A 22,956-nucleotide genomic window follows, 5' to 3' on the forward strand; every position below is an offset into this window, starting at 1 on the left:
AATCACCTCCTAAATAGTAGACTCTTTTTACCAGCTTCACTGGGGGCATCATTTCCATCCCATAAAATTCACCTTGTGCAGCCATCCCCCAAATCTTGTTTTAGGACACTTTCATCACCCCCAAGAGTTTCCTTGTGTCGAGATACAAAAACGATTCCATATTTTGAAATGTTTGTTCCATCAGTGGAACAATTTCCTCAACTAAATTCTTCCACGGAACACCAGGGTGTCCAGCAGATAAAAATACCTTGGTCTTGACTCATCCCCCCACCCCCAGGTATGGGAACAAAGTCTGCACCCCCATCAAAGGTATGGAGGGTGATACTTCTGAGACCAGGCTACCTATGCCACCTGACCCCGGCCGGACCCTTTCAGAGAGCAATGCCCTTTGGCACACAGAGCGGTTGAGTTTGGGAGAGAAGGGTTTTCCCCATGAATCATAATCCCTCTTGGTCACGGCCCAACATACTTCCTTCCCCCAAGCAGCCACTTCCTCATTTGTCAAACAAGGAGCCACAGCCCTGAGAATCAGAGGTGCCTGTGGACTCATGGGAAGTTGGTAGTGGTGGGCAGTGACCCCTGGTGGGCAGAGCTTGGGTGGGGAGAGCCAAGGAGCCTGGGGGTTCCCAGTTCCAGCCAAGGACGTTGGTCTCTTCCTAATTGGGCCGAACACTGAACCCAGTGCCTGAAATTCCACCATCTGAGAATGATACCTCCTTTGGATTGAGCAGTGCCCTCTCCTCAGACCCCTCTGCTTGGACAAACAGACCCCTGACATTTTAGTAGGTGGGGATTACATCTTAGTCCTTCATTTCAGACTGAAACATGCAGAGGATAAAGCTTGGGTGTTAGAAAGATTTGGGTTCCATTCCCAGTTTGTCTCTTAACAACCTGCGTGACCTGATCTTTCTCAGCCTCGGTATCTGCGTCTGTAAAATAGGGATAATCAAAGCTCTTGCCTCACAAAATCGTTCTGAGGATAAAATGAGCAATAAGTAAAGCACTCAGCACCGTGTATGGTGTTCAGTAAACGTTCAGTAAATGTGTATTATTAATTATTATTACATTTGCTTCCATATTGCCTCCCCTACTAGACTTTGAGTTCCCTGAGAGTAGAGGCTAGTCTGGTTTATTTTCATGTCTCTGGTGCCCAGTTCATTCAATAGAGCTTGGTGTACAGTAGTTGCTCAATTAACACTTGTCAATGAGGAATGGAGATGCTGGGTACAGAAAGGGAAGGATACAGACCATGAGAATCCACACCTGTTCATTTATTCCACACACATTCCTGGAGCCCCTGCTCTGTGCCTGCCCTGGGCTGGGTGGTGCTGGGACCCATCAAGTGGCTGAGGCCGCCCTGGCTGTGCCTACACCTGCAACCAGGGTCTCCAGCTGCCTTCTGCCAACATGCTGAACTGAACGCAAGACTGTGCCCTGAGCTCATAGTCCAGTGGGGGAGATGAACCCATCTCCAGCCAGTGATGACCCAGAGTTGGCAGGGTTGGGGTGGATATGAACTCAGAATGAGGACCTGACCCAGCTTGGGAGTGAGGGAGGACTTCCTGGAGGAAGAGGTGTCTAAGTTGAGACTGGAGGATGAATAGGAGTGGGGCAGCTAGAGTGGAGTGGTGTGGCTGCAGGCATACTCCAGGCAGAGGGAAGAGAATGTGCAGGGTTCTGGAAGGAATTCAGTGTCTTGGACCATAGACCACAGGGTAGGGGTTAGGGGCAGGGGTCTTAGAGGTGAGGCTGAGAGACCCCCAGGAGCCAGACCTCACAGGCAGTTGAATGATTTGGCCAGGATGGGTCCCAGCAGGGAGGGACAGCTGTCGAGTCTGGGCTTTAGAAAGATTCCCCTGGGCTGTTTTCTGTTGGGAGGATGGGACGGGGTGGGAGGAGACCAGGTAGGAGGTTGGGGAGGCACAGGGAGAAACAGGATGGTCTGGCCCAGGGCTGCACTGTAGAGAGCAGGGAAATCCCAGCTCAGGAGACTAGGGGACTGGTTCAGGAGCCTGCCCCAGAGAAATTGAGGGAAGGAGGCGCCCATGTTTCAGCACCAGGGTAGCTGGGTGGACTCTGGGCGCCCAGAAGGTTAAAGTCAGGGCTGGAAACTGAGGGTGGGTGGACGCAGGGGCACCACGCGGCGGGGCGCTCGGCTGTGGGACTGTGCGGTCCTCTGCTGCCCCCTGCTGGCTCCGTGGTGACCCCTGTCCTGCATGCAAGTCTAACTAGAGTGGATCCAGTAATTCCATACCTAACCAGTGACAGATGACATTTCCTGGGCGATCGTGCTGCAGGGTGCACTCACGTTCACTGTCCCCAAGACTACACTCCCAACCTCGGTCCCCAGCTGCCTTCTGCCAACACGCTGAACTGAACACAAGACTGTCCTCCCAAATCTCTCTCTTCCTCCCAAACCCCTTCCTTCCTTCTTTCCTTCCTTCCTTCCTACCTTCCGTCCTTCCTTCCTTTCTAAAAACAGTGTTATTGAGATACAGTGCACATACCATACAATTCACTCCTTTAAAGTGCACAACTCAATGTTTTTCGTATGTTCATAGGGTTATGCAATCATCATCACAACAATCTTAGAACACTTCCACCACCTCCCAAAGAAACCCTGTCCCCATTAGGAGTCACTACCCATGCCCCCCTCCCTCCCAGCCCCTGGCAAACATTAATCTGCTTTCTGTCCCTATGGACTTGCCTATTCTGGACAGTTCACATGAGTGGAATCGTACAGTATGCAGTCTTTCGTGTTTGGCTTCTTTCACTCAGCATAACGTCCTCAAGGTTCCATGTTGTAACATGAATTAATATTTTATTCCTTTTTAATGCCCAAACAATATTTCATGGTATGGATAGGTTGTACTTTGTTTATCCATTCATCTGCTGAGGGACATTTGGGTTGTTTTCACTTTTTGACTATTTTGAATAGTCAAATGCTTCTCTAACATTTGTGTGCAAGTTTTTATTTTATTTTATATATTTTTTGCTATCATCAAACATGGAGGTGCTGGGAATTGAACCCAGGACCTCGTGTATGCTAAGCACATGCTCTACCACTGAGCTATACCCACTCCTGGGTACAAGCTTTTGTGTGAACGTATGTTGTCATTTCTTGCAAACCTGGCCCTCTTGCAGTGTGAACGTCACCACTACTCCTTAAACCTCGTAGGCAAAGCAGGCACCTGGGGGTTCCCCCACTCTGGTACCCCAGCTTCCTCAGCACCTGTTCGGTTCTCCCTCAGAACATCATCCCCCCTGGACATTCGATGCTGTTTGTTGTCAGCTCTCCAAGGTCAGGGATCTCTGTGTGTTTTGTTCACGACTACCTCCTCAGAGCCTCAAACAGCTGCACACAACAGGTGATCAATAAATGTTTGTTGAATTGATGAATAAAAAAAAATTCCCCCAGTCCACCCCCACCACTGTGGTCCAGCACTTGTTGAATGAATGAATGAGTCATTGATTGAATAGATAGGGGAGGGCAGGCCTGCCTGGGAATTTCTCTCAGGAAACTATGTGGTTGAGAGTGTGGGCTCAGGTGTGAATCCTGAAGGTGCATTGACTGTACATATTTTGGTTCTCCCTATTCTGGGCACGTGGTAGGAATGCACCTGCCCAGTGCTCTTGACATTGGATTGTGCCGTGTGACTTGCTTTGGCCAATGAACTTAGAGTAGGAGTGTCACTTCCTGGTGGAAGCCCTTAAAAGCCAGTGCGTGTCTTGCTAGGTGCCCTCCCTTTCCCTGTACAGTGGCTGGCCCTGTCATCCTGGTTCCTGAATGGGGAGATGTGAAGCAGAGCTCTCCTGACCCTCGCCACACCTGCCTGCCTGACAGGAACACGTAGCATGAGCAAAAAAATGAACCTGTGGGTGTTCTGAGCCATGGAGATTGTAGGGTTGCTTGTTACTGCCGCATAATCTAGGTCATCCTGACTGCAACACTGGCATAAAGTCACATTGGAGGTTAGGGCTTCAACATGAGTTTTGGGGGACACAAGTCATTGTATAACAAAGCTAGTTCCAAGTGAGCTAGAAGGCGTACAGTCAGGCTCAGAGAACTTACTCTGGAAAACATTGTCATCTTGGATGTATTAGGATTTAGAAGGAGCTGGATGTAACAGAACCCCTAAGTAACGGTGGCTTAAACAAAAGGGTAACTATCTAACCTGGCATGGTGGCTCCATCCATATCACTGTCCTTCAGGCTCCCTCTAACTTGGCTTTGGGCTGTCTTTGTCCATGTGACCCCAGATAGTTCCCATCACATCTTTTCTTGAGCCTAAGGGAAAGTGAACCGAGAAGAAAGGGTATCTTTCCCTTTAAGAAAATGACCCGAGGAGTGTGTATATCACTGCTGCTCATATCCCATTATTCTGGAATTAGTCACATGGCCACACCTAGCTGCAAGGGAAGCTGGGGAATGTAGTTTTTATGCTTGACAGCCATATACTTGGTTAAAAACCCTATTTCTGGGGAAAAGGAGATCACAGATATTGGCATTTGATAAGCAGTTGCTGGTATAGAGGAGAGGAAGGCAGGCATCTGGGTTCTTCTCATCTGGGGTTGGGATAAATTGAGTCCCTCACACCCTACACCCTAGCAGCCAGTGCCTGGCTGAGTTCTACCCGTGTGTTGACCTGGTTAACCTCAGCAAGCAGGTGGTCAGAGGCCCAGGCATTGGGTGTCCTGAGAAGTCTGAGGCTGGAGAAGTCCCTCACAGGGAGTATTTGCATATTGAGTCAGCGGGAGAGGCAACTTCCCTTCCTGTGAATTCTTCCTCCTCTTCTACATTAATTTCCCGTGGCTGCTGAAACAAAATGCCACCAATATTGTGGCTTCAAATGACACAAATTTATTATCTCATAGCTCTGGAGGTCACAAGTCCAAAGTGGGTCTCCCTGGGCCCAAATCAAGGTGTCAGCAGGGCAGAGTTGCTTTCTGGAGCTTCTAGGAGAGGATCTGTTTTCTTGCCTTTTCTGACTTCTAAAGGCTTCTGCTCATGGCCCCTTTCAATTTTCAAAGCCAGCAAGGACCACTGGAATTTTTCTCCCATCGGGTCACTCTGACTTTGGGCTGCCTTGGTTTTCAGCCCCTTCCTCCATCTTCCAAGTGTGTCACTCTTCCAATCTCTGCTTCCTTCCTCATCACAGCTCCTCCTCTGACAGTTGCTCCTCTGTGTGCCTCTTAGAAAGACCCTTCTTAAGACATTCAGTGCCCTCCAGGGTAATCCAGCATAATCTCCCCATCTCAGGATCCTTAACTTAATCACACCTGCAAAACTCTTTTTGCTATATAAAATCCTCTGTACCATTCACAGAGGATTTTGCGATATAAGGTAGACAACTTGGAGGGGCCATTATCCAGTTCTTAATTTTTTTTTTTTTTTTAGCTTCCAGAGCAAAAGCCACAGTCTTTGCAATGCCTTACATGCCCTGCATGCTCTGCACCTCCCCATCTCCCTGACCTCACCTCCCACCCTCTCCCCCTTCCTTACTCTGTGCCCATCCCAGGATGATTCCTACCTCAGGGCCTTTGCACTTGCTGTTCCTCCTGCCTGAAATGCTCTCCCTCCAGATCCCTCTGGCTCCCTGCTTCTCTTCCTTCAGGTCTTTGTTCACTGTTACCTTCTGGGCGAGGAGGCCTCCTTTGGCTCTTTATTTAAAACCTTAGTCCCTCAATTCTCCCAACCCCCTTCTGTCTTTATTTCCCCAGTGCACTTGTCAGCACCCAACACAGCATGTATGTTATTTATTTATATTTTCTGGCTCTCTCTCCGTTGCCAGAGTGTCCTTCTAGGAGACCAGGAAGGTTTGTTTATTTTGATCCTTGCTGGAGCAGCAGGGTCTAGAACAGGGCACAGCCCACAGCTTATTCATTGTGGAGTGAATGAATAAATTAGAGGGTGAGAGATCAAGCCCACATTTAGGACAGGATTGGGTTGAGGGTAGAACAGGGAGCAGCTGTCCCAAGGGACTTGGTGTCAGGGGAAGTGGCCAGAAGGTGGCCACAGGTTTTGAGAGACTGAATTTTGAGTGGGGCTGGATCTGCCTGAGCAGGGAAGGGATCTGGGGGCCACAGCAACTGGCCAGGACTGTCATCTGGGGACACAGGCCCGTGAGACCAGGCCTGGCTGCCACGTGCCTTGTCCTCTGGGGCATGTGTGGTGGTGGTGGGTGCTGCCTTGTGCCCAGGGGAAGGGGCTCCAAAGGCAACCAGCAGAGCTGGGGTGGAGTGTTGTGGGCTGATAGTAGGAAGCCCTCTTGTGAGGTCTGGCTGGAGGTCGGCCTGAGATGACCCTCTTCACCCCCAAATATCCAGATGGGGGACTTTGGGGTGAGGGATGCAAGAACCTACTTTCCCCAGGCCAGGTTGCTGGAGGGCCAGAGTTGAGGCCAGGCTGTACACGCAGAGGGTGAGCGGGATGCTGGGCCCTTCACTCCCCTGCCCCCTGCCCAGGACACCTGTTTGATGCTGTGCTGAGTCTTTGGCTGAGTCCACCTCACCAGCCTCACAGCCCTGATGGCCCGGTCCTTCTGGGTCTCTGATGTGGCTTTTCTGTGGGCCCAAGGCTCCCGAGGAGGGGCGAGGGAAAGCCACTGGCCTAGCCTGGGACCCCTTCAGGAGTTGGCACCAGCTGGCAGTACGGGGCAGGGTCAGGGTTCAGCAGGTCCTGGGGGGAGGGGAGAGGAGACAGAGGGAGGGGGTGTTGTTGGGGTGAAGAGCTGGGGGGAGACAGAGAGGAACCAGGTGGAGACTGAGAAACATGGGGAGAAACACACACATGGGGAATGCAGGACTGAGATGGAAAGACAGAGAGAGATACAGAGAGATGTGGAGGTACCCAAGAGCCAGGAAAAGGGGTAGACACGAAGCAACAGAGATCAAAAGACAGGAGGGACAGAGAAGAGGAGGGACAATGAAAGAGAGACAGAAACAAAGATATGGGAAAGAGTACAGAGCAAGAGAGAGACAGACAGACACACCCTGAGAAGGGTAGAGAGACACACACAGGAAATGTGAGACGGGACAGTCAGGGGCACTGAGAAGAGGCAGAGATCTGGGGGCAGACAGGAAGGGATGAAGACGGGCTGAGACCCAGGCCCACGAATGGGCCCCCGTGCTGGGGTCCCTGCTCGAGCCCTGGCCAGGCAAGGCCCTTCCCCTCTCTGGGCTTCGTTTCCTCTGTGCAAATTCACTGCCTTGGAATCCTTTTCTGAAGGAGGAAACTGCCATCCCCAGAGGGGACAGGACTCATCCAGGGTCCCTCCTCAAGGCTGTGATGCGCTTTCCAGAGAGCGACAGCCCTCTCCCACCAAGCCCGGTTACCATGACCCCTCCCCACCCTCACGGGGTCCCCAACACCCACTCCTGCCTCCCAGCTCCACACCTGATAGTGGTGGCTCTCTGGCTCCAGCGGTGGGAGTTGGGGCAGCGGTGGCAGCTGTGAAGGAAGAACACGGTGAGCCAGGCCCCGGGCACCCCAACACCCCCACTTTTGCCCTTTGATGTAGGGACAGACCTGGATTCCAAGTCCCTGCCGCCCCTCCCTGACCGTGAGCCCTCTGGGTGAAGGGAATGAACCTTCTGCGCCTCAGTGTTCTCCTCTGAGAAACGGGCATCACGGGGGGCCGTCCAGGGGCCAGACCATCACCCATTAACGAGCCTTCCTGTTGACACCTGTGGTTGTAAGCTTTTAGTCTTAACTTTTATGTCCCTCTTCTTATTGAATTCTTCTTTTTGATCAACCTTTCCCACCTGATTGTAAAGGGAATATCTGCTCAGTGTGGAAAATAAGGACACTTACAGGGGGAAAATAAAATCCACCCACCAGCCTACGCGCCCAAAGACACATGCTGTTTATGTTGTGCTGTTTCCTTCCAGTCTCTTTTGCTTATGATTTTTAAAATGGGGAGCAGCCGAGAGAGAGAGACAGAAAGACAGACAGACAGACAGACAGAGACACACACAGAGAGAGAGAAGCAGTTCCCAAAATGTGTGTGAAGCACCGCAGGGCACTGCAGCCAACTCGGAGGGGAGGCACCAGGTCAGAAGTAGGCTTTAGGGGACAGGGGTGGGGGCTCACCATGGTGGCATTTGTGGGCCTCGTGTCACTGAGAGGGGACACCAGGAGGACTGGAGTTGGCATCGCTTCATAGATGTTGTTGTCACCAGGAGCAGAAGACAAGGGGAGCAACGGCTGACAGGTGGCCCTCAGGTCCGCGCTAGCTGCTGCTGCCATTTATTTACTCATTCAACTACCATTTGTGTTAAGCCCTCTTCTTGCCTGGCCTTATGCTGGGGACACAGCAGTGACTGAGGCAGTGCTGGCCTTGTCCTCCAGTCCAGTGGGGGAGACAGACCCATCCCCAGACAGGGATGATTCAGAATGGGCAGGGCTGGAGTGGGATGAGCCCACAGGACTCCTGGAGAGGAGACCAGGAGGGCTTCCTGGAGGTGGGGACATCTGAGACTGGAAAGAGAAGTGAGAGTTATTTAAAGGCAGGAGAGCGTGCATACAGAGGCCTAGCAGTGAGAGAGCTGGCTGTATTTGAGGAACTATGTTCTGTCTGGATTTTGTATATATGTTTCTTTGTACCAGTTTGTTTTAAGGATGGAAACATTACATAGGACAGATGAAGCCAGGGAAGACAGTGCGACCAGTTTACAATGGGTCTGAAGAGCCATATTAAGGAGCCTGAACTTTGTCCTAAGGATACTGGGGAGCCATAGAGGGTGTCCCTCCATAGAGGAGGGACAGGGTCAGAGTTCTAAAAGGACCTTGCCCAGCAATAGGGTGGAGGTCAGCCTGGAGTTTGGGAGGAAAGCGAGGAGTTGAGCGTGGGGATCTGGGAGATGGAGCTTGGGTTGAGTTGTGACCTGTTGGTAGACAGGAGCCACTGGTGTGGCTGGGTGAGTGTGGCGGTGACTGGGGTTGGGAGTGCTGGGCACTGAGAAGAAGAGGAAAAGCAGGTTTGGGGTGAGCACTCATGCGCTCAGAATCTGTGGGCTGAGTCTAGGGGAGTCCCAGCAAGGGCTGGGTGGGGCAAATGATTGGAGGTCCCAGCGTGGGGACCACAAGGGGGTTTTTGGCTTGGAGGATGAAAGGGAGGGGCTGTGAGGAGAGCCGGGTAGCGAGACCAGGACCTCTGTCTTACCAGCGTGATGACTGGAACCCACTTCCGGTTTCTCTGTGGCCGTCATCCTGGGGACATATGGAGAGAATGACATTAGGATAGAAAGATGCGCAGGTGGGTGGGGAGAGACTCAGAGAAGCTGGAAAGCCCATCAGGCCCCAGAGAGAGAGATGGTCCTTGCTTCACAATGAGCCAGGGCAAGACCTGCCCCCACCCTAGCCTCTTCTCCCATAATCCCCAGCCACACAGCCCTTCCTCAAGTTTCCTTGGCTGCCACCTTCTGCCAACAAGCAACGCTTCCCTAATGTCCCCATTTACACAGACCACCTAAACATCCTGCTCCATCTACCTGTTTCATGATTTCCTTAGTATTCTTCTTAAGATTGGCTCGTTTGAATACCCTTACTTAAAAGGTATACTTGACCTCATTACTGCAAATTTGTTAATTTGCTACACACTGACCATGGGCTGGGCACTGTTGAAGGCCTTAGGGACACAGCTGGGAACAAAACTGACAAAGACCCCTGGCCTCTTGGGTCCCTTGAGAGGTGTATGAAGGAGGTTCTGGACAGAATTGAGCCCCTGAGCCAGCCATACCTGAAACTCATGTTATATAGGACAAAACATTTTCTATTTTTTGATAAGCCAGTTTAAAGGTAGGGTCTCTGTCACTTGCAATCCAGAATTCCGTCTAATACAGGACAGGAAGATCCTGTTCCCCGTAGTGGTTCTGAGATTTGATGAGATTTGATGAGTTGGATGATGTGATTTGCGGGGGAGGGAGACAGAAGGGAAGGAGAGAGAGGCCTGGGGTTCCTGTACCTGTGGCTCTGGGCTCTCCAGCCTCTTGTCACCAGGAGATAGGCAATGCTGCCAACGCAGAGAGACCCGATGGCCAGAGAGCCAATGATGATGGCGGCCACGATCCCAGCACTCACTGGCAGGTTTGTAATGGGCAGCTCCTTAGGCTTTTCTGAGGGATATGAGCGAGAGAGAGAGAGGACTGTGTGATGTCTTGGGAAGGCCTCCCTGCCACCCTCCCTGCTGTATCACTGACTATTCACAGAGCACTGATGTGCAATCTCATCTTCCCAGCCCAGAGCTTTCTCCTGCTTTTCAGATCTGAGTTAGCCAACTGTCTGATTCCACCGCATGTGAAACTCAACATGTCCCGGCTGGAACACCTTGGCTTTCCTCACCTCAAAACCTCTGCTTCCCTAGGATTTTCTATCATCCTCAGCCCATCCAAAACCTATCTCCTGACACACTCCCTCACCCTCACCCTCACCCTCACCCTACCAACCTGCTTTTTTTTGCCTCTGTTGATGAGATCTCTATCTCTCTAGGAAAAGGATGGGATTCTGGGCTGTGTTTTGTGGGGGACATAGGGGACTTAACTCATCGATGTGCCAGATTTGGGGTCAAGCCTACCTGACTTCTGGCCCCCACCACAAGGACCTCTAGCCTTTAATCTCAAGCTGGATGCTTGTTATATCCTAGTCCTTGGCAGCTAAGCTTGTAGACTCTGAGGTTGAAATGCTGGGGTTTAAGTCCCTGCTGCCTACAGGCTGTGTGAACTTGGGCAAATTACTCAACCTCTCTGTGCCTCTTCTCATCTGTGAAATTGGGATAATAAGAATACCTGACTTTCTCACAAGGTTGTTGTGACAACTGGATGAGTTTACAACACACACACCCACGCACATACAAGCACACACAGAGTTCTCTCAATTATCCAAACAAAGTAGGTTTGGTGCCATTTTACATATGAGGAAACTGAGGCACAGAGCAATGAACTAACCTTCTCGAGGGCTCAGTAAGGGCAGTGCTGGGATCACACCCAGGCCATGTGAGCTCCTAATGAATGCTGTGTGTGCCTGTGTCCTGAGAGCCCTTGAAGGGTGGGAATGAGCTATTTCAGAGCAGAGAGTGCAGTAAAGACTGTTATCTCCAAATGGACTAGAGTCTGCATTTGATAGATAGATAGATAGATAGATAGATAGATAGATAGATAGATAGATAGATAGATAGGCAGGCAGACAGACAGATAGGCAGGCAGACAGATAGACAGATAGATAGATAGAGATAGAGATAGATATTTGTATAATCACAGTAATGAGTATTTTACCTATTTCATCCATCTCCCTAAACTGTTTATATGTTCAAAGTATCCAAAACCCATTTTGAAATTTAATCTTGTCACTAGGAGGAAGGGCAGAGCTTATATCCAGACTTATCTGGCATGTGGGCATATTCAAAGTTGTCCCCACAGCCCAGGGAGGTGGTTAAATTAGGCTCATTCTGCAGATGTGCAAACCAAGGCCCAGACGGGTTGCATTTGGGTGGAGAATGGAAGGTCGTCCCTCTTCCAGATACTATACTAGCAACTTCTGCACCTTCTACTTAATTGAATCCCCACAACAGCAAGTGGAAATTCAGTGGCTTCTGTGAGCAGCTTAGGAGGAGGGGCAGGGCTGTGTCAGCTAACTCAGGGAGCCTCCTAGTCTCTGTCCACTCCCTCTCCCTTGTTGCCCAGTCTTCTTGCAACATCTGGAGCCCCTTCTCCCCAAATCTGCATGTTCTGGCCCATGCTGCCCCGTATACCCACCCATCCTCATCACCCACGTCTCCCTCCCTCACTCGCGGGGCTGCCTGGCCTTTCCCCATGTTGTTCGCTCTGCCTAGCAGGCTTTTCTCCCCCACGCTATATATAGCTCCTGCTCGTTCTTCTGTGTCTAGTTCCTTCTGGAAGCCTTCTCTGACAACCTGGGCCAAGGAGACTCCTGATAGACTTCTCCTTTATGGATTACTTAATTATGCAATTAGTTGATTAGTGTTGCTAGAGTGGGCACGTGGGCGTCTCCCCAGTACCTACCTGCTCTGCGCGATTGAGCCCACCCCCAGTTCTGGGTGGGGCTCTTAGTAGCCTATTCCAATCTGTATAGCCCCACCCCTTGTCACAGTGATTGGATCAGAGATGGCGGCTATCCAGACCTAAGCCAATCAGAGCTCTGCATTCCTTTGGCCTTAGTGATTGGTTCAGATTGGTCCAATCAGAGTGAAGTGAAGGACTGTGGTTCAGAGTTACGGAAGAAGAGATCCCTTGTTCTGGAAGCAACCGAGAGGAGTTGTGAGGCCTGTGAACGTGAAGACTGGAGTCATTTTGCTACCACGAAGGCGCTATCCGTTTCCTTCCTTGGAAAGAAAACCCTGAGCTTTCGCTGGGCAGAAACCTGCCCCTAATTAAGAAGTTTTCCAGCCTCCTTTGCAGTGTCATGCAGTGCACAGCTCATTCACACATGCCTTAACACTGTATTGACCGAAGCACAACATTGCTGCCGTGTTCAAACCTGGTGACCTTATTTTAACTTGATTACCTCTATAAAAACGCTATTTCCAAATAAGGGCCCATTCTGAGGTACTGGGGGCTAGGACTCAACATGTCTTTTTGAGGGGACATAATTCAACATACAGCACCTCCTAAACCTGGCTCCCTGCCATCCTGGAGACTCTTTGAGCTGCTCAGATTCCTTTAATTTGTTCCCTTTCTGCTTTAATCAGCCAGAAGCAGTTTCTGTTGCTGGAGCAGAAACCTTTCCTGATTCACATGATTTTTGCAGTTTGTTATATTTCCTGCCTTTTATTACAGACCGTGAGCTTGTAGAGAGGGCATCTGTGAATCACTGTATTTTCCAACGTTGATTGCAATCGTATGCTCTTCTGTGATATGACTTCACCATCCTGCTATCCAGCAGAAGGTCTAACCTCCCTCTCTTGCATCTGGGCCAACCTTAGTGATTCACTTGTAATTGAAAGAATGCAGTGTCAGCGACAGTGTGTGACTTCCAAGGAAGAAGCTATAGAGTTTCTGCCTTGGTCTTTTGGAACATTTGCTCTCCACATGCTCTCCTCCATAAACCCTGAACCCAGCCACCACGTTGTGAGGAAGCCCAAGCAGTCACGTTGGTGAGAACATGTTACGATAATCTGGTTGACAGCCCCAGCTGAGGTCCCAGCTAACAGCCAGCACGAGCTGTCAGACATGTGAGTGAAGTCACATCTAGGTGATTCTAGTTTCCAGCATTTGAGCCAAGCTCAGCCTCTTGAAATGATTGTTGTTCTATACCATTGAGTTTGTTCCACAGCAAGAAGTAACTAGGACAGAGCTCTGAATTCTGTTTCTTCCTCTAAGACTGAGTTTTCTTTTGGCTTTTCTTTTCATCAGCCTCTGGGACCATGTGCACTCAAGTTCTATGAACAAAGAATCATCTGGGCCTTTTTCTTTGGAGCAAATTTATCCATGTTGGTCTTTGACTAGGTAAAATCACATCTAAAAAGTGTTTTGACACTGCTATATATAAAATAAACAACAAGGACTTACTGTATAGCACAGGGAACTATATTCAGTATCTTTTAATAACCTATAATTGGAAAGAATCTGAAAAGAATATACATATGTATGAATGTATATACAACTGAATCACTTTGTTGTATACCTGAAACTAACACAATATTGTAAATCAACTCTACTTCAATAAAAATAAATAAGTGAATAAATAAAACACTTTGAAAGACCAGTATACAAATGGACAGTGGCCAGATCATCTCTAAAAACAGGATTCTGACTTACAAGTTGCAGCAAGCTGCCTACAAAAACAGCCCTCTTATAAACAGTCCAGGAAGCCAGCATGCTTTAAGTCAGACTCACAGGAAGCCAGATTGCTGTCTCTAGTGACAATGCAGGAATAACTGCATTACAATAACTTCTGTAATAATCAGCTCCAAATAGCCAGGACTTGATTAAAAACTAACAGCCTCTCTAATTTCTGTCCCTGCTTCTAACTTAGGACCAACCAGAGAAAGCTAAACACGCACCCTGATCACCTAGGATATCCTGCTTCTAATTAGCCTGCTTATAGCTTTTTCTCTGCCTCCAACAAGGACACACCTGAAGCCTTCCCTGTTTTCCATTCTAAAGCTTTCTCACCCTTCTGCCTGCCTTTGAGTCTCTGCAAGAGATAATGGCTGACTCCCCTGCTACAGCATGTTTTGAATTGATACACTTGGTTGTTCTTTGTTTATTTCTACAGCTTCAAAAGCAGCAGCTTCCCATGGACTTGTCAAGCCAGCCCTGGTAAGGATCCCATGGTGGGCGGTGTTGTGGTTCTGCCCTTCTTACAGACATGAAAATAGAGGTTCTGAGAGGTTTGGCCATTTGACTAGAAGTCTTATTGTCACCCACGCTCTGCAGCCCAGGTCCTAGGTGCAGAGGCTGTTTTTTTTAACCATCAGGCTAGTTGTGTTTTATCAACAGGGATGCCACAGAGGCCCTCAACAAAACCAGTCTGAACCGGCTAGGTTCACGGTGGCTGGCTTTCCTTGCCTTGATTTATCTCTGTGTTTCCCTACCAGCCCCTGAGAGCTGAAGGACACTGGCCCAGATTTATCCTGTGTTCGTTTCAAAGGCACTTAGTATTTGACACAGATGTTTTGCAGCTGTGCTTTAAGAGATAGACAGTGGTCAACGGCTCAGAATCGCCTGTATCTTGACCACAGGAACGTGCCTGTGTAGATGAGACCTGATGGTGTCCCAGAGTTACGTTGGCCTCATTACCACGCTAAGATCTCTGCCCGAGGTGGGGGGCGGGGCGGACTGCACCCTGCTAGGCGCAATTCGGGCCCTGGGCAAAGGAGCGTAGACTGCGCATGCCCGGCGGCTCCAGAAAGTCTCCTCCCCCTTCTAGAGCCCGGATGACCTGTCTGCCTCCTAACCCTTAAAACCCCGTTACTCGCCTCCTTTCGGAGAGAAGGGGTTTGTAGAACGTGAAATCCGCTTCTCCATTCTCTGGCCTTCCTCAACCCTGTCTTGCTTGCATCAAATTCAGTTTCATCCTTGGCAGCGCAGACCTGCGGGAAAGGACTCCCAGACCAAGCCAGGGGCGCTCCGAGTAAGCTTGGGCCCTCGGGGTGGGCCTTGCGTCTGATTTCTTAGCCGCAGTGCGGTGAGTACTTGACACCAGGGTCAGGCTTGGTGGCGAGGCAGAATCAAGTCCTAGTTTAGAGTGTGGCCTCTGGTTAAACGCCTCCGTCTTTTTGCCTCCATTTGTGACCCCGGGCGCCTCTTGTTTCTGTCAGCCTCTTTGTGACGCTGCGGCTGAAAGGTTCTGAAGGTCCAAAGAGTTTCTGCAGTTTTATGACCACTGTTTCTCAGGCTGTGAGGGTTGTGGTAGGTTCTAGGCCACCAAGAAGGTAACAGCTTTTTCGCACCAATTCTGACTTTCAGGGGCCGACTCTCCAGGGAGCTTGGTGCTTCTTTCCTCTCACGTGTTTTAGTAGTGGCAGAGCTTTAAAACAGAGGCCTGGTGAGTGTTGCCAAAGGCAGACTGCCGTGGACCCCCTGGGCTGCCCGAACACGCCCGTGAGAGGTGACCCCAGGCAGAACACTGGTGGTGGCAGAGAATCTGATCTCAACAGATGCTGCTGAAATAAATGCTAGAGTCTAAGGATTGTTGCCTCGTGTCCCAGCCCAGACTGAGGCAGGGAGAGGCTGGTAGGAAAGGCCAATGAACTTGGTTTTTCTCTTTCTCTTCTTTCAGTAAAAGTATAGAAGATTTCATCAAGAAGAGGGAAAAAGCAAGCTGTAATGGTACAAAATGTTACTGCTTATAGAAGCTTCCAGCACATGAGGGTAAAAGGTCTCTTTTATGAAGTGTGGCAATAAATACTCTAGCGTCCCGACCAGAGAGCTAGGTAATGAGAGAAAAAAAAATGTGGGCTCTGGAGTCAAGCAGCCTGGGTTCAAGTCCAGCATCTGCTGCTCCGTAGATGAGTTACCTGGACGAGTTACTTAAACTATGTCTCAGTTTTCCCATCTGTCTAATGGGGATCATCACAGCCTTGGCAGGGAGGATGCAGAGGATAAATGTGTCTGCACTTGGTGAGTTGAGGGGAGTTGGGTAATTTAACCACTATGGGTGTCAGAGAGCCCGAAGGTTTTGAGGAGCCTGTGTAGGGTTGCTTGAAGGCCCCAAATCCTCATGACTAGATTTACAGGAACAACAGACACCAGCTGTAAATGACTGTGATCCCTGCACTGTGCTTTCGAGCCCAGTAACTGCTGCTTACTGGTTGTGGGACCTTGGACAACTGACTTCCCCTCTCTGAGCCTCGGTGTCCTCATCTGTAAAATGGGGGCAGCCACAGTACCTACAAGTCCAGGGCCTTTTCTTGTGTCTCTGTGAATCATTGGCCTCTGGAGTCCTGCCAGAGACTCACTTTCTTCCGCTCCTTTTTAGTCACGCAGTATCATGTGACCCAGGCTCCCTGATCAGAGGCATCCCTGTGAGCCTTGGCTTCTGACTTGCAGAAGTCAGAGACGCAGACACCATGTGGGGCCTTTGATGGTGAGGACAGAGCCAGCCCACCCACCAGCATAGAAACTTTAATAAGGCAGAGATCTTTGTACTTTCCATCTGTAAACTCAGTGCTTGGCACACAGCAGGTATTCAATAGATGTTTGTTGATTGAATGAATGAATGCAGTTTTTCAGGGCTACCCAGGCATGGTTTTTGGGCCCAAGGCTGATGTTGTGGGCAATGGTTTGTCTGGCAGGAGCAGTTCCGGTGATCATACCTTGTTCCTGGTTCCCAGCCTCGTGGAGGTCCTGTTCCTTTTTTTTTTTTTTTTGTCATCTTTTTAAAAAATTTTTATTTCTATTTATTTATTTATTTGTTTATTTTGTTGTTGTTGTTTGGGGGGAGGTAATTAGGTTTTTATTTTTAGAGGAGGTACTGAAGATTGAACCCAGGACCTCATGCATGTTAAGCATTTGCTCTACCATTTGACCTATACCCTCCCCCTACTTATTTTTTTATTAATTTTTAATTTTAATAGGTTTAAAAATTTTACGGTTGATTTACAACATTGTGTTATTGTTATTATGGGTTATTACAGGCATTGAATATAGTTCCCTGGGCTGTACAGTAAATCCTTGTTGTTTATTTTATATGTAGCGGTGTGTATCTGTTAATCCCAAACCCCTAACTTATCTCTTCCCCTCCCCTTTCCCCTTTGGTAAGCATAAGTTTGTTTTATATGTCTATGAGTCTATTTTGTAAATAAGTTGATTTTTAATATTTTTTTAGACGTTTATTAAACATCTTTCTGCCCATGCTAGCCGGGGTTGGCTTCTGTTACAGCCAAATCCCCTGATGATTAAAAGAGATCAAGTATGTGAGTTACCTGGGACGCAGGAAGTGCTGTCAGTCATTTCCAGTCCCCACCTAGGTCGGGGGCTAAATTTGGGGCACAGCTGCCTTCAAATATAAATCCCCTGGCACAAGGAGACTAGCAGCCAACCCCATCCCCAATTCCGTCTTTTCCTCTGCTCTTCCTTTTCCACTGAGCTGAACCGCCTTGCTTCCCTGCCTGCTGTGCTCAGCTCTCTGGAAGCCAAGGTTGTTCCTAGCCCCTTTAGCTTGCTGATCTCCATGGGGACCTCTCAGTGCTTCCCTGGGAGTCCCCGTGGAAGAGGCAGGTGGCAAGGGGCCAGGGCCATGGACTCGGACCCAGCTGGAGCCTTGGCCCCTCCCTTTCCCAGCGGCATGCTGTTGAGCCCTCTCTGGGCTTCAGTTTATCCTCCTGTAAAATGGGGATCATCCCAAGGCTACCTTTTGTGGGGATGGAATCAGGTGAGGCTGGCAGAGCGCTTAGCTGGAAGTGCCTGATGTGTAGTAAGTGCTCCATAGATGGGAGATGGCATCGAAAGTATTTTTCAAGTGGCTTAATGTGTGCTAAGCCCTGCTCTAGGCACCGGGGGAGTAATGGCGAACAAAATGGTGATAAGTCTATATTGTGACTATTACCAGGGATGGCAGTTGGTGATTCCTTGCTCATCTTCCCAGCCCTTAACTCCAGCCCCAGCTCCCCATCTTGTTGGTGGTACTTGATCCTACCCCCCTCAGAAAAGGGGTAGACCCTTGACCCAAGAGGAAGCAAATCACAGGCCAGGCCAGGCCAACCAGCTTCTCTCTCCATCTCTCTCTCTCCAGCTCCTGTTCTTTCTATCTCTGCATTTTGGAAGAGGAGATTTAGAATATGCAAAGAAACCTGGGCTGGCACCCTGTTTAGTGTCCTGGTGGGACTCCCCGGTCATGGAGAGGAGGGTAGAGCCCATGAACAGAGATGATACCAGAGATGGTGCCCCCTGGAGGAAGAGGGAGCACTTGCTTTCCCGACAAAGCTTCCTTTCCCACCAGGGACAGGGCTTCCCCACCATTCATTCATTCAACAGTGTGTCTGGCCCTGTTCTAAGCTCCAGAGAGACAGCTGGGAACCCAGGCCTCCTAGAACTGACATCTCAGGGGCCACTTCGGGTTCCACCAGGCACCCCAACTCTGAGCCAGGTAGAGAGAGCTTATGTCTTTACAACCTGAGCCTTGGTTCAAATCTGTCCTGCAGTGCTGGCCTCGTAGGATGCCCCCCTTCACTGTCCTGCCTCGGTCATGCTGGCCTCCTGCCAGCTCAGTTCATGAGCCCTACAGCTTCTTACCACAGGCTCTTTGCACAGGCTTAGCCCTCTGCCCAAATATCTCCCAAAGCTCCTTCCCCTTCTACTTAGAACTGTTGTCATCATTCAAGCTTTGTTGAAGGGTTACCTTTCCAGGCAACCTCCCTGATTGTGTTTGTGTGTGTGTGATTATGTAGCTAATATCTGTCTCCATCACTGGGCTATGAGTCCTGAGAGGGCAAGGCCAGGGCTGCCTTGGTCATCACTGTGTCTCTGGCACTGCCCGATACAGGCTGGACACAGAGGAGACCTTGAGGAGGCAGCACTTGGAGAGTGCTGAAGGATGAGTGAATAAGCAATTTAGATTCTGCTGAGGCAGCTGTGGGCCTGATTCATGAGGCCCTGCACTCGAATCCCAACTCTGCTGCTGATTTGATGATTAGCTGCCTGATGTTTGAGAGGTGCCTTAAATTGTCTGAACCTCAGGTTACTCCTGGATAAAACAGAGTTTCAGGCTACACTGTGCCTCGTGGACAGGTTAGGCTGTGAATCAGATCACTCCCCTGCTTAAACCCTCTGGTGGATTCTTGTCAATCTCTCCACGGCCTATGAGCCTGGCCCCGTCTCCCTCTTAGACCTCGCCTCCTAACACCCTACTTGCTCAGTGTCTTATAGCCCTGTGTCCTTCTGTCTATGCTTTGAATGTACCAAGCTGGCCTCGGGGCCTTTGCATTTGCTGTTCCCTCTGCCAGGAACTCTGTCCTCTGAAATCTACAGGGATCTTTTCCCTCCCTTTGCTCAAATGTCAATTCTTCAATGAGGCCCATCCCTGATCACATCTTCCTATTTAATTAAAAAAAATTTAACTGGACAAGTCATAACCTTTCTGGGCCTCAGTTTCCTTACCTGTAAATTGGGTCTTATAATAATGCCTACTTCACAGGGCTGCAATGATGATGAAATGACCCATTATATGTAAAACTGGCATGTAATGAGCCCTAAAGAGTGTTAGCTATCACTATTGTTGTTCAACTCTCTGCTTGAAATGTGATCTTTTTGTTTGTTTTTGGGGGGGGGGAGATAATTAGGTTCATGTATTTATTATTTTTTAATGGAGGTACTGGGGATTGAAGCCCGGACCTCATGCATGCTAAGCACGCACTCTGCCACTCCCCTGCTGAAATTTGATCTTAAATTATTATTTACATGTTCATTCTAAGCATCCCACATTGGAATGAAGGGAGGGGAATTTTTTCTCTTTCTCTGCTTTGAGAGGAAGTGGTTAAGCTCCCAGATGCTGGCCTTGGGACTTCATGGGATTAAATGCCAGCTCTACTGCTTTGTGTGCCTCAGTTTCCCCATCTGTAAAATGGACACAACAATGGTGCCCACCTCATGGAATTTTGTTTTGAAAGTTTTCATTCACTCATTTGTTTATTCAACAAACATTAACTGAGAACCCATTATGTCCCACCTACTGTGGTAGATGGATGACAAAAGGATGAGTATGTTCTATTTCTGTCACTTTGAATAATTACTATTCTAGTGAGACAAGTTTGTAGAGTGATAAATTAGAACATGTTGTGACAATCAAAAAGGTGAGAGGATGAGCAGAGTCCTGCAAGAGCACAGATGATGATTAAAAAAACTAATCCCTACCTTCATTCCAATGTACGATGCTGAGAGTGAACATGTAAATAATAAATTAAGATCATATTTTGGGGGGAGGGTATAGCTCAGCAGAGTGCATGCTTAGCATGCACAAGGTCCTGGGTTCAATCCCCAGTACCTCCATTAAAAATTATAAAGAAATAGATCTGCCAGGGAAGGTTAAGTTATCCCCCCCACCAGCTTATTGGGATATAATTGGCATATAACATTTCACGGAGTTTTCTATTTTTTAAGATACAAATAAGTTAATATAGGGCAGTAGTTCTCAACCAAGGGTAACATTTGACCTTGTCTAGAGACATTTGTGGTTGTCACGACTGAAAGGGTGCTACTGGCATCTAGGGGCTAGAGGCCGGGGAGGGTGCTCAGTATCCTACAGTGCACAGAACAGGTCCCTACTGCAAAGAACTAGCCCAGGGCAAGCATTTAGAACAGTGTTCCCATAACAAGTGTCCAAGAAATGTTAGCTGTTGCTACTGTCCACCACCATCTGGTACTTTGCCCAGAGTGGATTCATCAATAAATACTTTACTTATGAACATATATCCTTTAAGACCAGGCATACAGTGGGTGCTCAATAGATTTTTCATGAATTAATGCATGTAAGGAGTCAGTGAGATGGTGCATTCTCCACGCTCTGGCTCTGGGTCTGGCACAAAGTAAGCATTCAGTAGATACTTATTAGTTAATGCACAGGAGTATTAAATGATATCTCCAGGCCTGGCACACAGTCAAATGCTCAACCAATATGTATTGCATGGATGAATGAGAGGACCAAATGTTTGCCCAGAGCTTGGCATGTGGTAGCTGCTCAGGGTGCATCAGCCTCCCCACTTCCTCCTTCAGTGCCCAACACTCACCGGCCACCTGGACCTCAGTCTTGGCCCGCATAGTCCAGGCAGGGTTGATGGTGACAGCTACTTGGTAGGTGCCGCTATCTGTGGGTTGGGCATGACACAGCAGCATGGAGCCGTTGGGGAAGCCGATGATGTCTCGCTGCTTCATGGCACTGCCATCCCTCTGGGGCTTCAGTAGCCCTGGGATGTAGGTGAATAGCATCGTACCACCATAGGTCTCCTCCCCCAGGTACCAGTTGAAGTCCTGGAAGGTGTCTGGGATGCCCTGGACAGACAGGAGAAGGTCCTGGTTCGTTTGAGGCTGTTCTGGAATCTTCTGGATGCGGAGGGCTGCCCAGGAGCCTGGGGGGACCCAGAGGGCCAGGATTGAGACTGTGGGGTTACAGGGGAGGCCTGAAATCAGAAGTGTTGGGCAGGGACATCTCCTGCATTCTCTCCTCCCTATAGGTTCTCAACTCGGGGCTCTGTGTGCTATTCATTGGAAACAGTGCTGGGATTGACTAGTGATGTCTGCCCTCGGTGCAGGAGTGGGAACTCAGACATGAGTGCCACAGATTTGCCATCCCATTGGTCCAGAAGGTTTTCTGCTCTGAGATGCTGTGTGACCTGCCTTTAAACACATGGACTCTGAATTAACTTATTCATTTAACCAATACTTTTAAAAACCAATATATTATTTATGCTACAATACCAATTTTATATGTCTAAAATTCCCTAGATTTCTAGGCACTGGGGACTCAGTAGGGAATCAAATATAGATAAATTCCAGCCCTCATGGTCCTGACATTCTAGAAAATTCCATAGAGAAAATGGGGATGAGATTATGATTCTGCTGCCCCTCCCTCCCATCTTACCCTAATAATTTCATCTTCCCTGACAATCTTTCCCTTGGAACAATCTTCCAAGAGGAAACCTCAGCCCCTGGGCTAAGTACCACTTCTCCCCTCAGCCCTAGAGGTATGTTTCCTCCTTACCTGAGAGAAGGAGGCTCTTTGAGAAGTCTTGCTGGGCTCCAGCAGGAATCTCCATCTTGGTGTCCTGTGGAGATGCCAAGGGGCCACCTACTGGATACTGAGGGGGCCAGAGGGCTGGGCCCAGGCTTTCAGAAGTGGGCCAGCTCAGTAGGGGTCCCGGGGGTGCCTGTGAGACCTGGCCGAGGCTGCCCCAGCCCAGCACCCCTTTCCTACAGGCTCTGGAGTCTTCACCTGTGCTCTCTGGGATGGACGTGGAGACACTGGTTGAACCAGTTTCCCAGGGTGACTGGGAAACTTTCTGGGGCTTCTCAGGACTCCTCCCTTGACCTCTTTTAATCTCTCTTTCCCACTGAGTGTGAGTAGCAGTAGGAACAGCAATAATTTTAACAACAGTCACAGCAGCCTCTGGTTGAGCAGCCCCCAGGCCAGGCAGGTAGGTAGGCGTCTCACCCAACTACCTCATCCCACATCCATGCATAACTCTTCCCATTTCGCTGATGAGGAAACGGAGGCTCAAGGAGAGAGGCATGTCTACCAGTAGGTGGAGACTTGGCCTGTGGCTGGCTCACCCTACAGCTCTTAGCATAGTTTTTCCAAAACATCCCTCCATTTGTTCATTCCAACATGCACTCCCTCCCTGTGCCTGGCCCTGTGCTGGGTGGTACTAAGGATACGGCGATGGTTGAGACAGCTTCTTCTCTGCCCTCAGTCCACAGTGCAGCTCACAATTCTGTGAGTGTAGGGGACAGACCCATCCCCAGACAACGATAACCCAGAATGATCAGCGCTGGGATGGAGGAGTCC

General features: G+C 49.4%; 1 protein-coding gene across 6 annotated transcripts; it reads right to left on the reverse strand.

Moving 5' to 3' along the window:
* Positions 1-4,307: 4,307 nt before the first annotated feature.
* On the reverse strand, positions 4,308-22,578 carry CEACAM19 (CEA cell adhesion molecule 19). 6 transcript variants are annotated; one of them, XR_004322312.1, is made up of 7 exons: positions 22,153-22,574; positions 21,182-21,550; positions 9,965-10,115; positions 9,164-9,210; positions 8,092-8,478; positions 7,396-7,685; positions 4,308-6,678 (listed from the first exon to the last, which is right to left on the reverse strand). XR_004322312.1 is itself a non-coding variant. In XM_032485868.1 (7 exons), exons 1-7 carry the CDS (start codon positions 22,205-22,207, stop codon positions 6,610-6,612), a joined length of 831 nt encoding a protein of 276 aa, XP_032341759.1. In that variant the 5' UTR covers positions 22,208-22,578; the 3' UTR covers positions 4,313-6,609. The 6 variants fall into 6 exon arrangements, 3 of the variants coding, with proteins under 3 accessions (XP_032341759.1, XP_032341758.1, XP_032341757.1); XR_004322311.1 differs by having other exon boundaries at positions 4,312-6,678; positions 7,396-7,449; XM_032485868.1 differs by having other exon boundaries at positions 4,313-6,678; positions 7,396-7,449; positions 8,092-8,180; positions 9,167-9,210; positions 22,153-22,578.
* Positions 22,579-22,956: the final 378 nt, after the last annotated feature.

Source organism: Camelus ferus, chromosome 9 (assembly GCF_009834535.1).
Source record: "Camelus ferus isolate YT-003-E chromosome 9, BCGSAC_Cfer_1.0, whole genome shotgun sequence".
Classification (NCBI taxonomy): Eukaryota; Metazoa; Chordata; class Mammalia; order Artiodactyla; family Camelidae; genus Camelus; species Camelus ferus.